General features: G+C 39.4%; 1 protein-coding gene across 1 annotated transcript; it reads right to left on the reverse strand.

Annotated features, from left to right (window-relative positions):
• Nucleotides 1-16: 16 nt before the first annotated feature.
• Nucleotides 17-14,888, reverse strand: LOC108677714 (maternal embryonic leucine zipper kinase). The gene is made up of 15 exons (XM_018165981.2): nt 14,670-14,888; nt 13,781-13,931; nt 12,248-12,357; nt 11,274-11,427; nt 10,386-10,492; nt 9,612-9,776; nt 9,183-9,191; nt 8,694-8,849; nt 7,902-8,076; nt 6,903-7,328; nt 6,084-6,156; nt 5,454-5,622; nt 4,914-5,017; nt 4,169-4,359; nt 17-3,887 (listed from the first exon to the last, which is right to left on the reverse strand). Exons 1-15 carry the CDS (start codon nt 14,820-14,822, stop codon nt 3,790-3,792), a joined length of 2,241 nt encoding a protein of 746 aa, XP_018021470.1. The 5' UTR covers nt 14,823-14,888; the 3' UTR covers nt 17-3,789.
• Nucleotides 14,889-16,557: the final 1,669 nt, after the last annotated feature.

A 16,557-nucleotide genomic window follows, 5' to 3' on the forward strand; every position in this document is an offset into this window, starting at 1 on the left:
AAAAAATACCATTACCTTGAATCAAAAATGGAAGTTTTATACATCACTCAGTCATTATCAAACATTCGGTAACAAAGAATTACCAAATTAATTAAGTAATGAATTTGGTGCCAAGTACATCATCTCGGCACACGAGGTAAACACTTACGACACACTAATGAGCCCACTGTTGCTTCAAATGTCGTCAGCACGTTGACCGGGGATGAGACACGAAGTGCACGATGATTCACAGAAATTTCCTGATTTGAAGGCTCAGTGAAAAAATAACTAGTAAAGATATCACTGCAATATAAATGCTATAGGAAAACTACCTAAATTTTTGTATCACTTAGTTTTAAAGACGAAATCGGACAAATGACAACCCCCTTTGTCAATATGTTAGCCAATTTTAGAAGTTTCGTTCAACTCGCTGAAGCATATTGACGGGTATGTTGGCTTGGCGTATGTTGTTCTTCAAATGAGGTAGGGTCCTTGGACAGTCATTGTAAACAACTGATATAAGATAACACCACAAAAAATCACACGGAGCCAAATCGAGGGATCGGGCCAGACAAAGGTCACCTCTCAAGGAGATGTGGCGCTTTAGAAAAATGTTCCCTCGGCTGTGGAACGCAGAAACGCCTATCCAACTCACTCGAAGTTTTCGGGTGTTGTGGCAGTCCGCTGGCCTCCAGACCTTCTTGTATTTACACTCCCATTAGCCCTAAATATGTTCACCCCAAGGTAAATCGATTTACGATCAACAACCCGACCTGAAGGATGAATACAGAACAGAGTATGGAATGCTTGTTGGGTAGCTATAATGGAACGGCCATATGAAAAGTAAGCTTCGAGAAAAACGCACGTTGCTCACTTGTCCAATGCATAGTGGCAACAGACTAGGAGGGACACTAAACGTCATTACCTTGCCCTTCATATGAAATACTCCCCGCACTTTTCCTACATCATCTGACTGCTGGGCGCGAAAAAAAACAGGAAGTTTGCGTGAATCACTCTGCGCATCCCTAACCATGCCGTACAGAGCGTAGTATTGATTATAATATATTTACCACAGCTAAACCACAGCAATAAATGTCATTATAATGACCCGCTACCGAAGAGTGGGCGTAAGAACTAAGCCTACACCAGACGCGCTGGCGCTCTACAAGTTTAACATGAAATCATATGAAAGCCGGCACCTTACAAGCTACGTATATCACCATTAAAATACAGCTAGTAATAACACAAATATGAGGCACACATGGCAGTTTGCTTACAATGTAGGTAGAGTAGCAAGTAAGGTTACGATAGGAACCACAGGCACCGCAAATACGTTGCCCGATATAAAAAGGCGGTGAATGGAATGCAAAATCCTACAACCATCAACCAATCATCAGGTTGATGCTCAAGGGGCAATCGTTATTTGTGACTGAATTTTACGAACAATCGACGCAAAATTACGAAATTTTAGGTACAATCACATTAATCGCTCACTGTGTGATCCACTGTAATATAAAACGTATGAGAACGTCGCCTTAAGTCCGGTGATCAAATAAGCTTAATTTGAAAGAACAATTATTTTTAGGTCGACAGATAATGTACTTAAAAAAGTTATGAAGTGGCAAGTCATCAAGCTAATGATGATTCTTCACTATGTCAATCCTACCTATCACAAACGTTGAATGGATTCCATGACCACCACAAACCATGCGAACATTGGCAGCGAATTAAGATACTTTAAAGGTATTTGGTTAACCCAACTTCTCAACGAATATTGTTTTAAGTAATGAATCTACAAAACTGTTTTAAGGTATAGCAGCTGCATCAACATGAAGTTTTTTTTGCGAAGCGGCACTCCTTTATTGGGAGTCATACAGTATTGCAACAGTCAAGAGTTGATAAACATGGAAAATTATCTCTTTGTACTGCTGAAATCGTCATAAACTTGAGCTTAGAGTAAGTTAATTATTAATCTATTCGCTATGAACTTGGCACTTGGATGATCCTTGGCCCCCAGTCGAGTTTAAGATAAAGTGTTTTTTGCAAAAATCACACAGGCTAAATTCAACTACAATAAATAGTCAATATGCAAACGATAACCGCCGTCAAATGACTAAAATTTGAAACAGTAAACTACAAACAAACCTCAGAAAATAATTGGTAAGCTCGGAAATCATAGCGAATGTCGGTATTGGAATGAATTTGGTTCGTGGCGATTATAATTTCCAGGCTGAGGTAATGAAAATAATGCTCATGTGAAATGCGAGAAAAATACTGCTTAATGTTGAATACAAAACATTCGTGAACTAGCGAGCCTTCGTCAAGTATGAACACTAGAACTTCTACTGTTTGTCGTTTGAATAAAAATTTTCAAGAGCAAAACTTTAAGCTTTCTTTTAAACTCAAATCCCGATAGAAATATGCCCACTACATGCTTGAGTTATACTTCAAAATCTAATGAAAAAAAGTGCTTATACTGAGTTAGGAGCAAAATAGCACAGCTTAGCTGCCTACATTTCTAAGAAATGTGATAAAATTTAAATACAGTTATATAATGTGCAAAAGTGCACCTATCATCTATTCTATTCAAACACTTAATAACACACAAATGAACAATTGAAGTCTAAGGAAATGAAGCGCGACAAATTGAAGACCTTACTTTAACTAAAGATGGCGTTATGTCAATTCGACTTGCGGCCAACAGTGAGCATTAGGAACAAGCTTCGCTTCGCACCTTCAAACATTACAAGTCATTAAAAAACATTCACATTGGGTGAGCTCTCAAGTAAAGACTAGCAAAGATTTAATATAGAAAACAATGAATATATCCTTTAATTACGAAGAGTAATTTTGTTTTGTCGTGCGCATATGTCAAGCAAGGTCTAATGAGCCCAAGGTTCTTCTATCTACACATGATGCAGGTTGTGGCTTGGCTTTCGTGTTTGTGTAAGGTGTAGAGTATTCACATGTGCAGCGTTTGAACATCACGCCTGTCAGAGGAGCCAAATGTACACGTGGTAACGTGTAAATTTTATGTTTGGTCCGCAAAATCTATACATCATAGGTCTAGCTAATATTAAGGCCGTGTTAGTATCTATCATTCTGTCTCATCTGTCTTGTTACAAGACCGATTTGAAAAATTACAAAGAAACAGACAAACAACCACTTCAATGAAAGCAAAAAACAGGAAAAAAACTGCAGATGCAAATCACAATTGATTTTTTTTATCTTTTGAGAGGCGAATAATCTACGCACGACACATATTTTAGAAATGTAGTTGTATGAATGAGTTAGACTATGAAATACTCACTCCGTACAGGGCATCATTCACTAAAAAATCCTCACTTCATACAGATCATCACACATTAAAAAGGCCATGCTTATTACAGAGCATCACATATTTAAAAGGCCATGCTTCTTACAGGGGCATCACACACTGAAAGTGAAACTTCGAGAATTGTGACGAGCTGAAATGCCTTCAGAGAAGACAGGCGGCGCATTGTAACGAAATCTGATTTGGCCAAATGGCAAATACACAAGAAAGAAAGACTGAAATGTTATTTAAAAAGTAACTGCGCACAAAATTTGCTATTAAATCAACCGTCTAAATAGATATTCAGAAAAAAATAACTTTCAAAAAATTCTTGCTGAAAAATTTCTACATAAAAAGCAACTAGAATTCTGTAGGACTGAAAAAATATGCAGCATTAGCGACTAAAAGAAATTAAATGCACGGGGAGAATCGTTAAAATAAATGTTGAGACGAAAACCAAGTTGAGCGCGATGAGCCGTGATAGAGCTGCTACCGAACTAGTGAGTCGAACTAGACAGCGTGAATGTCACTGGTCTGTGGGTGAAGGAGTCTGTCTTGCCTTCAGATGTTGAGGGCTGTTGCTGCATGCTGCAACCTGCACAGTGCACACACATCATGTTTACAAGTTAAACATGAAATCATAAGAAAGCCGGGCACCTCACAAGCTACGTATATCACAAACATCGGTCATCAAGAAGAAAAGTTTGATAGAAGAAATGTTTGAACGTGCCTAGGTATGAAATTTAAAAGTTAAAACCTAATCAATTCACAAGCTGTAACTGCACAACTTTAGCATAAATCTTGAAATTTCAGAAACTACTTTAGACTCAAATGCCTCAAGTAATCAAGTTAAAAGACGAAATGCAAGAGACAAACCATGCGCAGGAGCGGCTGTGTTTGTGAGCCGGAGGACCTCCTCACAAACGCGTTTGTATATCCAAGCGTCGCCCTTGAGACGCTTCCTCCTCACGCCCACGAGGTTCAGGCGAGCCACCAGCACCACCTCCAGCTCGAAGCTCAGGCGTGCTCCTCCAACCTTGTCCTCCACCTTGCCGCGCAGGGTGTACCTGTGGGGGAGGAATGAGGGTGAGGGTAGTGCGTAGGGTGTACCTGTGGGGGAGGGATAAGGGTGAGGGTAGTGCATAGGGTGTACCTGTGGGGGAGGGATAAGGGTGAGGGTAGTGCAAAGGGTGTACCTGTGGGGGAGGGATAAGGGTGAGGGTAGTGCGTGGTGTGTACCTGAGGGGTGACGAGGGTGAGGGCTGCGAGGTGTATACCTGAGGGGGGATGAGGGTGAGGACTGCGAGGTGTGTACCTGAGGGGGATGAGGGTGAGGACTGCGAGGTGTGTACCTGAGGGGGGATGAGGGTGAGGACTGCGAGGTGTGTACCTGAGGGGGGATGAGGGTGAGGACTGTGAGGTGTATACCTGAGGGGGGATGAGGGTGAGGACTGCGAGGTGTGGACCTGTTGTTAGGGAGGAAGAGGGGTGTTGGAGATGGTTGTGTGTGGTGGGTACCAACGAATAATGGAGGAGTATGCATATAAGAACTGAGATCATATGAGGGCTAAACTCACGCTCTCTACGTACAGTGAATGTGTTTGTTGCGCAGTTTACTCACCCTTTCTGGGTGCAGTGGATGCCTTGGTTGTGCAGAGCGCGCCTGAGGTCGCTAAGCACTAAGTCAGGATCATTACTGCCTGTCGTGCTCACGTTGTACAGATTCTGCACACACAAATATATCAAAAACATTACAGTTTAATTTCAGACTTCGACGGTATGCGAGAAGAACAAGTATATAAGTTCCTAATATCAGTAATCTTTGGTCTAACCCAAGTGAGCCTTAAAGGAAGAGACAAGCATTCCACTCCCTCGTAAACCATTTGACACCTACATTGTCTTTGCATATGTTTTTATCAACCTTTTGTCTAAAGATGCATTATTCGCCGTCAATGCTATTCGTAAAGATCAATAATAAAAGTTACAAACAGTAGATTAAAATGATTGATACAGTACATGTGAATTTACAGACTTCGAAGATCACGAAGAATTGTTCAAGGAAGACCTTCATTGACCGATGTTTGTTCAAAGAAGATCGCGAAAAACATCGGTCAATGAAGCCTATCATTACACGCAAGCAAGCCATCAAGCCGACACAAACCTTGCTGTGTACGAGTATAGGACCGCTGTTATGCGTGGGCAGCCGGCGGCGGGGAGTGAGCAACGTCTTCATCTTATCCAAGCTCTTCTCAATGCTGCCAAAGACGCCACCGGACGCAGTAGTGCGAGCGCGGGGGGTGTTGCGCTCTGGGGTCCTGGCATAGTTCCATCTGTGAAGCCCCCCATTACCATTAGATCTTATGTTCAACATCACACATGATGCTAGCAATTACTTCTACATGAACTTACTAGTTTTTCCTAGCACTTACTACTTTTTCCTAACACAACTTTTTTCTGACACATCACCATCTCTGTAGTACATCACACATCCAGTATATCAACATTACTACCTCTCTACATAACACCACCATTATCTTAACGTACACTGCACACTAATATTGATGCACCAGAAGTCGTCTAATGAAGACCACACAGGCAAGATACACACGCGGTTACTGGCACTAGGCAAGTTCAACAAAACCACAAAACTTTCAACTATAAGGAAGCAATTTATAGCACATTATTCATTAGTATTAATTACCAATAAGATTGGATAGTTTTCGAATGAATTGAATTTGGAATAGGCAGTGAATCACATCAATACAAATACGCTTTATAGCCAGTCACCAACCCATGCTTGGTGGGCGTGGCGTAGTCGTTCAAGCCGCTGTCAACAGAGCGCGCAGGTGAGATGCGAGCCGCAGCTGTGGAGGAATGCAGCCATAAAGGTCAGTGAACTGAACCTATAAGTAAAAACTTAAGGAAAATTATCTCCAGTAGTAATTTTTTCATGACGCGTGGATATATACGTACGAGCTTTAATGTAGTCTCGTAGATAAATGTTAGGAAGGATATTTGCTAGTAGTGGCATGTAAAATAAATAGTGTAACAAGTTACGAAGTTTTGGAACAAATACACTGACATGTAGTTATTATTTATCAAGTGTTATTTCATATGTGAACCAACACTACGATTTTTTTAATTTATTCCAGATAAACTAAGATGAATTCACCTTAGTTTATCTGGAGTAAACTTGAAAAAATCAAAGTGTTATTTCCCAAATGAGATATCCTCTTCTTATAAGTTATACATCCCGTGCTAAAATGGATTTTCTACACATAATCTTACACATTTTTACAAGCCCATCATTCACATTGTGTAGCGCAACATATGGCAAGATCCTTTGCCCTTCGCGTACATCCCATACAAAAAACACAGACAAATATGAATGTCGGGACGTGAGTTTTTAACGAGACTCTCAATTTTCAGATAAAGAAATAAACATAACTCACTGAAGTGATTTCAATGTCACATTTAAAAATAAAAATAGGAAGTAAGAATTTTCAGCAAAACCTTTATGTGTGTACTGACAAGAAGCCTAGTTCCCAGGTCTTACGATGCGAACAACACTGAGAACCATTAATGTCTCCCAGACTGAGAGTCAACATACCAGGAGTGGTAGGCGTTCCTTTCCTCCGTGTCTTGGCAGCTGGTGTAGGCGCGGTGGGCAGGAGGAACTTGTTCTCTTTGTCGTCTTCCAGCCCACGCGCGGCGTCCATAATGTCGGCCACAGGACGCTTACGGCGAGGACTACTAATAAACGTCGCATTATTGCTGCTCAAATAGCCTGAATTACTACAATTGCTGCCTGAATAATTAGTGTTAGTATAATTATTCTTGCTGCTTGAAGAATTACTGTTGCTATCTGAAGAATTATCGCTGCTCAAACGGTTACTGTTTGCACTGCTGGAGTAGCCGCTGCTGTTGCTGCTACTGCTGCTGGTGGTGGCCGCATTGCTAACGTCTGTGTCTATGACGTGGGAATCACCGACACCTTCGTCAGATGACGCTGATGCGCTGCTGCTGTTGCTCACGCCTAAACACGAGGTGAGGTAAGTACTATAACCTGATATACAATCCTGTGTATGGTGACCTCATATGCAGGTGATATTGGAAACAGATTTGAATGGTCAAGAGTCTGTATGATTTAAAATAAATATTCCAACTATGCATTTCGCAGGATGGGAGTATATCAGGAGTTATTAAAGCGCAAGTGGTCTAGACCCACACGCATAGAGAAGGACAACACTAATTGGAGAAAACTGGTTAACTAAAGAGGAGACAGACATTACCAGGAGTGGATGTATATAAATTCCCAGCAGTGGACTCATAAACTCACATGAAAGTTCTGGAACTCGGATGAAACGACTAGAACTCGCATGAAAGGACAAAGGACTAGAACTTGCATGAAAGGACTAGAATTTGCATGTAAGGACTAGAACTTGCATGAAAGGACAGAGGACTAGAACTAGGACTAGAACTTGCATGGAAGGACTAGAACTTGCATGAAAGGACAGAGGACTAGAACTTGCAGAAAAAATTAGAACTTGCATCACAAAAAAAAGAAAGTTTGGGATTCGTTAGGTCGCACGAGTGGAGTGGCACTCACGGTTATGAGGACTGGCGATGGTGAGCAGCTGAGCGTCTTGTAGTCCCCCCTCCAGGGAAGTATGCAGTCCGCGGGGGGAGGCGCCGAGAGGAGTCAAGTCCCCAACATCCACTCCCCTCTCTCCCCCACTCCCTATGCTGGGAAGCAGGCAGCGCGCGGCACCGAAGGCCCCACCCTGCACACAATATTCTTCTTTTTTCGTCATCATTTGAGTTACAGCTATGCACATCTGCTGAGCACCCATGGCCAATACACATCAATTACTTACCAATTCCCGTTTGCATCAATTGCCTTTCCATAACGAGCATGCAACAATTCTGGTTTCCATGTTCTATTTGCATAAATTCCTACTAGTGACAAATTTACATCAGTTCATCTGACTTCATCATCTGTGGCCCACTTTCATTAATTTCACAGCCAAGGCTACGCCGCACCAGTTTCTTAGCCTACTGCCCATCCCCAAGACAAACAACAAAACCCTCGCAAGGAGCATAAATGAAAACAACACTCAAATATCGAAAAAAATGATGCATGTCCAGCATCCTCTCCTTATCAGTTGCATTATCAGAGAAGCCCAGTAACTATTGTGTAAACATTTTATGTTAACAAATATTTTATTTTAATTGATATATACCTGCATAATTAGGTCACCTCTTCCAGATAAAACATATTTTGATATCTGCCACAAATATCACAAAACAGACAAGTCTTCGTCCAATAAGAGCACGTTCTTCCTGTGGTGCAGGAGTTACCTGAGCAGGAGTGCAGTGCTTCCTGTGGTGCAGGAGTTACCTGAGCAGGAGTGCAGTGCTTCCTGTGGTGCAGGATGAGGTAGGTGGCGGTGGTGTGGTCGTATGCCCAGCGCTCCACCGCCTCCCGCACCGCAACGCGCGACCGTCCTCCAGACACCGCCATCGTCGTGATGATGGCTTCATCCACGCCCTCCCTCTGCATGCACCAGGGGCGTGAGTAATGAGAACCTCACCCGGGGAGAGGAGAGTGAAGTAGCACTCCTCACTAACACACTAACAGAGGGTGTGAGACAACACCCCTTAATCAGTGGGGGGGGGGGGCGAGGCAGCAACTCTTCACTCAACAATTGGTGCATCCCTAAACTACTCCCTCAGTAGTAAGAGTACAATCGACACAAATCTTGTTTAAAAATGAGCTTCCTAGATAACCATCGAGGCAAATGTTACCCTGGAGCCATGGTAGCCTCAGAAATGTACCTCTCATAAGAAGTCACTAGCAAGGGACCAAGGAACGCAGACAACAGCTCACCTGAGGGTCCTGCAAGGATAAGAGGAGCATTAATAAATTTTTAGTTTCGAACCGAGACAGTCAATTAGATGACATTTCAGTACTGATATGAACATGATCTTGTAAGATGTCTGCACCATACGACTTAATTAAGCACATGGCCGCTGTGTTCTTATTAAGTTTATCAATAACAAATTTGACCTACCAAGGAATTCAATCTTTAATTCTTTTTCCAAATTTATATTAGCCACTGGCTAATCTAGAAATGCATGTTAGTTGGATATACTGTTTCAACACAAATGGTAATCAACAGACATGCAATAAATATCACAAACATAAATTTCTGCTACCTCTACACTATCAGACAATGAAACATGTGAATAAATACAACTAGAAATAACATCTAGTGACACCAGAATGTTTCACTTGATTCACAAGAATATGCCTCACCCGTCCAACAGCTGGCTTGATATGCAGGGGTGTGCCAGCTGAGAGCCAGGGGTGGGCCTGCAGCTGGTGCACCGTGATGCGCCGGCGAGGGTCCACTTGAAGCATGGCCCGCAGTATGCTCCGTGAGCCACTGCTTAGCCAATCAGGTTCCTCATATTGGCCCAACTGCAGGGGGATAAAATAATCAACACCTGGCAACCTGGATATGCCACAGGTTACAGGTACCCAAAGTGTCTTTGGGGACACCAATCGCAGCCACACTGAGAGCACTACCCTCAATGGTTACCAAACATCGCTTACCAGTGACAGCGAGCAATGAACTGAGCTTCCCAAAGCTCAAACCGACGGCTAAATCATCTCCTCAGGGAGCCGTTACCAATTTGCTACAGAAACAATGCAACTTGAATAGGTCAAACTAAACTGTAACACAGCAAAGATTGTTTCTAGCAAAACTTCAACCCACAAATGCCTGATCAGTTTGTTTCAGGATGAATAGGGACAGTTTTAAAGGCAAATTGGTAGCAATGTTATCAATTTAACTAGGAACACACAACACAAAGGAATATAACCAACCTCTAACGGAGGTCCGCTATCTGGTAATATATGGTTAGCAGAGGGGGGTTCAGGGGCCATTCAAAAATAGTTACGAGTTCATAAGTCCGCCAGTCAATCTCTGATGGCTTTCAAGCTAAACCTACCAATCACAAACTGCCTACCAATCAAGGAAGGCTGCCTGAGAAATGACACGGCGTAAGAGAACAGCAACACACTTGCCTGAATTTTGCGGTACAGAGTGCCGAGATTCTCATCATCAAATGGCAGGAAGCCACAGAGCAGCGCATACAGCAGCACACCCAGACTCCATATGTCGGTTTCTGATCCTGAACAGAAACAATTTATAGTACACACAAAAGCACAACAGTACATGTATTCAATCATACAGATAGCAAAGATACCGAATATTGCTTCAAGTTAGTGGATTACAGTTGCCATCAAAGTACCAAAAGTTATTTGACTTCAGAAATTACCACTTCACTTTGCTTCCAAGTGCACAGCCATAGATTTGACATATGTTAAGTTAAAATTTCTTGAACAGGACAGGTAATATCTGCAACATATATAACATGATCTCTAAGTTTATAATGGATGTGAACTTAATGCAGCTTGCCCTTACAAGTGAATTTTTCACTGACTTTTACCAATGCAGCTCGTGTAAATTTGACAAGTAGTGAATGGAGAGAATGTTTGATGGTTGGATAAACTGCCCGAAAAATCTAAGTAAGTTTCTTGTCAGAATAATAGATGTAGCGGAATATACTAATTACTTTTGAAAAAAAAACTTTTTTGAATGCAGCTGAAGACACAAAATAATTGACTTGGCATATATAATAAACATGATCTATCCACGTAGTACAAGTGCAAGAGAGAGCACTAGGAAGGGACCCTGGAAAAGTGCACTGGAGAGGTGCACTAGAGAAGTACCCAATAAAAGTGCACTAGAATGCACATCCAGTAAAAGTGTGCTACAAATGCACTAGAATGCACATACTGTAGAAGTGCACTAAAAGTGCACTAGAGAAGTAACCAAGAGAGGTGCACGGGATTAGTACATTGAAGAAGTACCCAAAAGAAGTGCACAGGATTAGTACACTGAAGAAGTACCTAAGTAATGCCTGCCAGAGACCAGCTCTGGAGCAGCGTAGGCAGGAGACCCGCAGCAGGTGGCAAGCTGTTGTGCGAGGCCACCGTCAGGGTTGGCACACAAACCAAAGTCAATGAGCTTCAGGCACTGGTCATCATCCAGCAACAGGTTCTCCTGTAAATTAGATTAGGGGCTTAATATCAAAACTAATAACAAGTTTGTAATGCCATCAGTCGTTTGCTAATGGCCTTACGGGCTAATCCCACCAATCACAGACAAGAAATAGTCTGTTACGTGTACTTTATAAATGGCTGCTTTTTACATCAATTAAACATCCCAACATCAGCATAAATTTGAACACCTCTAATTTTTATATTATGATTGCAGTGAAATTCAGCAACAACATCCCGTTTCAGCTAGTCACACACTGACTGCAGTATGACCCATTGATGGATTCTTGCTGATTTTCATCTGTTGCAAAACGACCCAAAATCAGGCACTTTATAAAAATATTCTTGCAAGATTGAAGAAATAAAATGATAGAAGTGACGAAATGACATCTGTTTTCAACAAGGGAAAAATCACCAATTATTAAAGCAACGCCACTTCAAAATCTTGCATGAAGATTGCAACTTTTATGACCTAGCTGCTGTTGTTCAGGTCTAATTCTAACAGAGCAATATGCTCACAAAAAGGATTTAATATGCAAGATGGCTTAAATATGAATGTTAGCTTAGACAAAGGTTTAACCATCAATTTCATTCAAATCATGAAGTTATAATGACAATGTATAATCAGAAATTATTATTAGCAGGATCAAGAAAGAAATTGATTCACATTCTGGGAAAAATGAGTCCCGATGACACATAGAGCTGGAGGGATTGGTGAATTCATTTAATGATTGTGACAGCTTTCCTACAATGAACTTAGAATTCATCACAATTCAGTTAGCAATTCATAATCTGATTGATCTTATTTCTAGAGTTTCACTCACAGGCTTGAGGTCTCGGTGAGCATAGCCCATTTTATGGATGTAAGCCACGGCTGACACAATCTGGTGAAAGAACACTCGGGCCTCCTCTTCCTCCAGTCTGTCTCGCTCCACTGCATGGTAAAGAACACAATACATAAATGCTGCAGCAGAATAGCAGCATATTTATGAGCATGGCTTTCATGTGCATAAATTTCTTTCTCACTGGTGGATCAAATTTTTTTAGATTTATCTGCATTTCATCTTTTAGATTTTACTGTATTATGTTTATTAAACTTTACTGTGTAACACTTTTTAGCACGTTTTCTCATTCATGAAAAAAAGGTGCAGTATTGTGCTCATCATGTCCATCCGTCCGTGACTTCACGTTTTTGTCAATGAGAAAATGCGCTCTGTCACTCACTGCAGTGAGTACCGAGTTACATTTTTGACTTCTTAAGCAAGTTCATCCAAGTTTTTTCCATCTAAAATATGCCAATAATTCAATAAATAAAACCCAGCTTACAAAATTAAGATTCTTCTTTACAAATAAAAAAATTGCGTATAAATGATGCAGAAAGATGATAAGAAATACTTAAAAATTTCAGCATACATTTGAGCATGAACCAAAGAGCCAAGGAGTATAAAATTCATTCAATAAGATCTTGTGAACTATAAATTAATTTTAAAGTACATCAACTATTTGAGCTTACTTTAAACATTAATATACATATAAGTGTTCTTTAAATACATATGTTTACAGACTTTTATACAGGAAAATTCACTGCTGAAACTCTCATCATCTAATGGGCCAGAGAGGTCTATAAGAATAGAATAAATAGGCAGGACAGTGGCACAAATAACATACATAGATGAATAAAATATTTATTTGTCTAACTGACCTGACAAAAAGTAACAAGCATGAAGCAAGATTACCATGCTCAATTATTTATATAGTAATTATATAGGTACATGAACACAGCAAAAACTATCAATATAAAATAAATAATAAAATAATAAGTAAAATAATAATAAAAAGAAATAATAAAACTATAGGTCGGAACAAAAACTATCAATAAGAATGTTCTGATTATGTAGGTAATTCAATGCCAGCATTCATTTCTACATTTTATTCGTATTTCTACATTTTTTAATGCAAACTGGAAATAAATTTATTTAAATATTTATATTTATTTAATCAATAATCTATTATTCAATTGCTTTTAAAAAATTATACACTTGTTTTGAATGTTAGTTATGTTACTGTACACTAATTCGTAAAAAAATATTATTTTATGAGCCATCTTGATTAGTATAGTAGGCACACTGTTATATTTGAACACAAAAAGTATATAAAGCATAGGACTGGAGAAAATATTTACCAGTATTGTGTAAATTACTTCATTTAGAACAAAAGCCCCAACCCTTTCTTGTTTCATCGGAATTCTTCCAACAATCACTCAACCTTAAACTCTGGAGACCTGCATGATTATTTCAATTGAATGTGACTTAAAAGACTAATAAAAAATCTTGCATAACAACTGTTATAACTCTTACCAATGTAGTCAAAAAGTTCACCACCAGGGCAGTACTCCAGGACCATGTATATTCTAGAGGATGTTTCCAGCACTTGGTAGAGTCGGCAGATGTGTTGATGGCTCAGCAGCTTCATGGCTTCAATTTCTTGGTAGATGCGGGGCAGGTCATCCTGCAAAACAAGTGTATTACCACCTCCTCTAGGAACCTAAATACAGGATTCATATGCAAATAAACTTATTTTGGCTATCATATAAGATCACTACTCAGAACAAATTGAGGAGAGGCTGGAATATTATATATTTCTTGGTATAATAAAATGAGATAACATTAACAAATCTTGTCAAATCATTCAAATCCAACAGGAAGTAATTCATGATAAAATTCAGAAATTTGTCCCAGGTATGACTATTAAAAAATTACCATGTTTCCAATTAGATAAGTCACTCTGAGAAGCCCCTAGATTGTATTTACAAAAACAAGGAAGGTATTCTCCAGCTGTAAAAAAATCAATTATGTGATACCATTCAACACGTCGACTCCAAAGTGGTACATATGAGTACCACGAAATGTATTTCTCCAGGATGTAGTGGTACACAATTCAGGTTGCCTAAAATTGGCCAAATCCGGGAAATAAAAAAGGCCAAAAAAAGGCAAATAACTCAATATATGCCAGTTTATTTCTAGGTTCTGCTATAAAAATTCCACCTATTTTCTTTTTGCAGTATTTAAAATTTAATTAGGAAGTACCCCTATCATAAATTTTAGCCGGCCAACGCAATTGAGAAAAACTAAATCACGGAATTTTCCCAGAAAAAATAACCGTCTGGCAACCCTGTTTAAAAACAGTACAAAAAATGAAATAATAGTACAAGATGAAGCAATCGTAGTCAATGTGTTAAATACTTACTCCCAATTGCTTTTTGTCCATAATCTTGATAGCAACTTTCTGGCCAGTGAGGAGGTGCGTGGCTGCCTTAACTTTAGCAAAGCCACCTGAGCCAATGGTTTGGTGGAGCTCATACTGGCTCTCCAGGGCCTCTTGCTGGCACAGCTCAGGCATTGCTTTTCACAACGTAGCAGCTATCATCAACACTTATATTCACTTACTTCTGAAAGCAGAAGGGAACAAAAACAATTCTTTATTATATTAAGAGGCTGGTGATGATATACATATCAGCAGTTCACCATTTGAATTTCATTTTGCTGCTAAACAGGATTGGATAATAGCTACTCATTGCTAAAATCTTGTCACTCCAAAGTCACATTATCAATAAAGTTTGAATCTTGTGGCCTTATCATGAGCTTTTGTTGACAATTAAGAAGACAATAATTCATTTAGCACAAGCCTAGCAGCTCTGAAAATAGCAAAAAAGCCTAAGCCAATGCTTGAATAGTAGAGAATTCCAGATTTTTTTTTACAAAAAACGGGCTATTTTTTAATTTTTTTTATTGAAGAAGTTGACAGAAGGCAAATTTTCTGCAACTCAGGCATTTTTGTCTCATTCAAGGGTGGTTTCGGCTAAATTTTTCAGTTGGAGTTTCTCAGCAGCAAGCCATAATCGGAAATTGATGAACTAACAAAATGAAAAATTGTGGAATTTAATTTTTATCATGAATTTGATAAACTTCACCCATTCCTATAGGCCTTTCACAATCTTTCCAGATCAAAACGGCTTATTTTCAACCGCAATTTTAGTTAACTACCCATGAAAGTTTTAATCTACCATTTTAGTAACATTTTACCTAATATTCCAGATAGCATTAGCCTGCAAGTAGAACTACCCACCAATTTCAGAGCTGCAAGATTTCTGCAGGACAAAAATTCATTATAATCTTTTGGTTATCAAAAAATGTTTGATTAGGCTGTAAACTCAAAATTTTCAAAAATAATACTTATACAAAAATGCTTGTGTTTGTGGACAACCAGGACAAGTTTACTGATTCTTGTGTCATTTATGAAATTTCTTCCATGGACAAACAGAGCATTTTTAAATGCAATATTTTTAAAAATTACCCAGTACCCATGAAATCATATAATATGCCTGAAATTTTAAAAAAATTCTGCCCAATACAGATGCAGTCAGCATTGAAATTTCCATACTTATTAACAAAATTCCATGGCTCCCAGTCTCAACAATAGTAGCAAACCAGAGCTTTTTAACACGTTTTTCTTAGCTTAGCTTCACGTTTGTTTGTTAACATTGACAACGAAAATTAGCCCACTTCTGATTGTTCTAGAGATCTGAAATTCGGCAGGCAGGATATTTTCGCCTAACAATTTCAGATACAATCATGAAAACTAGTAATTAGAGACCTAAATTAGTTTATTTGACTAAAGTATATATATACTATATATATAGTACCGTAAAATGGGGTAACTTAGACCACTTTCTTTTTTAAAAATGCCATTTTTTTACTAGCTAAATTAAACTTGAATTGAAACATGCAAAATACAGGTCTATACTCTAGCTTCACTCACCATAAATTGCTGGCTCCTGCCTCTCATAGTCTTTATGTAATCTCAAAAAAAGTGATGGTCTTTGTTACCCCAGCTCCTGGGGTAACTTAGACCGGGTGGTAAAATCAATTATATTTTTTGGTAAAATATCTCCAAATAACTCCAGGTTTTGGTGCATTGTAGTAGAACTCTTCTAGTTGCATATGCAAATGACAAACTTGAGGAAAGTGTCATAGTTTGCAAATGGGGGGCGCCGCCCCATAATGAGGGAAATGTGACTACCTAATGGCAGCCCTGATGGGGTAATATTGACTGGCTTGGAAATTAAGTTAAAATT

Source organism: Hyalella azteca, unplaced genomic scaffold (genome assembly GCF_000764305.2).
Source record: "Hyalella azteca isolate HAZT.00-mixed unplaced genomic scaffold, Hazt_2.0.2 contig15760, whole genome shotgun sequence".
Taxonomy (NCBI): Eukaryota; Metazoa; Arthropoda; class Malacostraca; order Amphipoda; family Hyalellidae; genus Hyalella; species Hyalella azteca.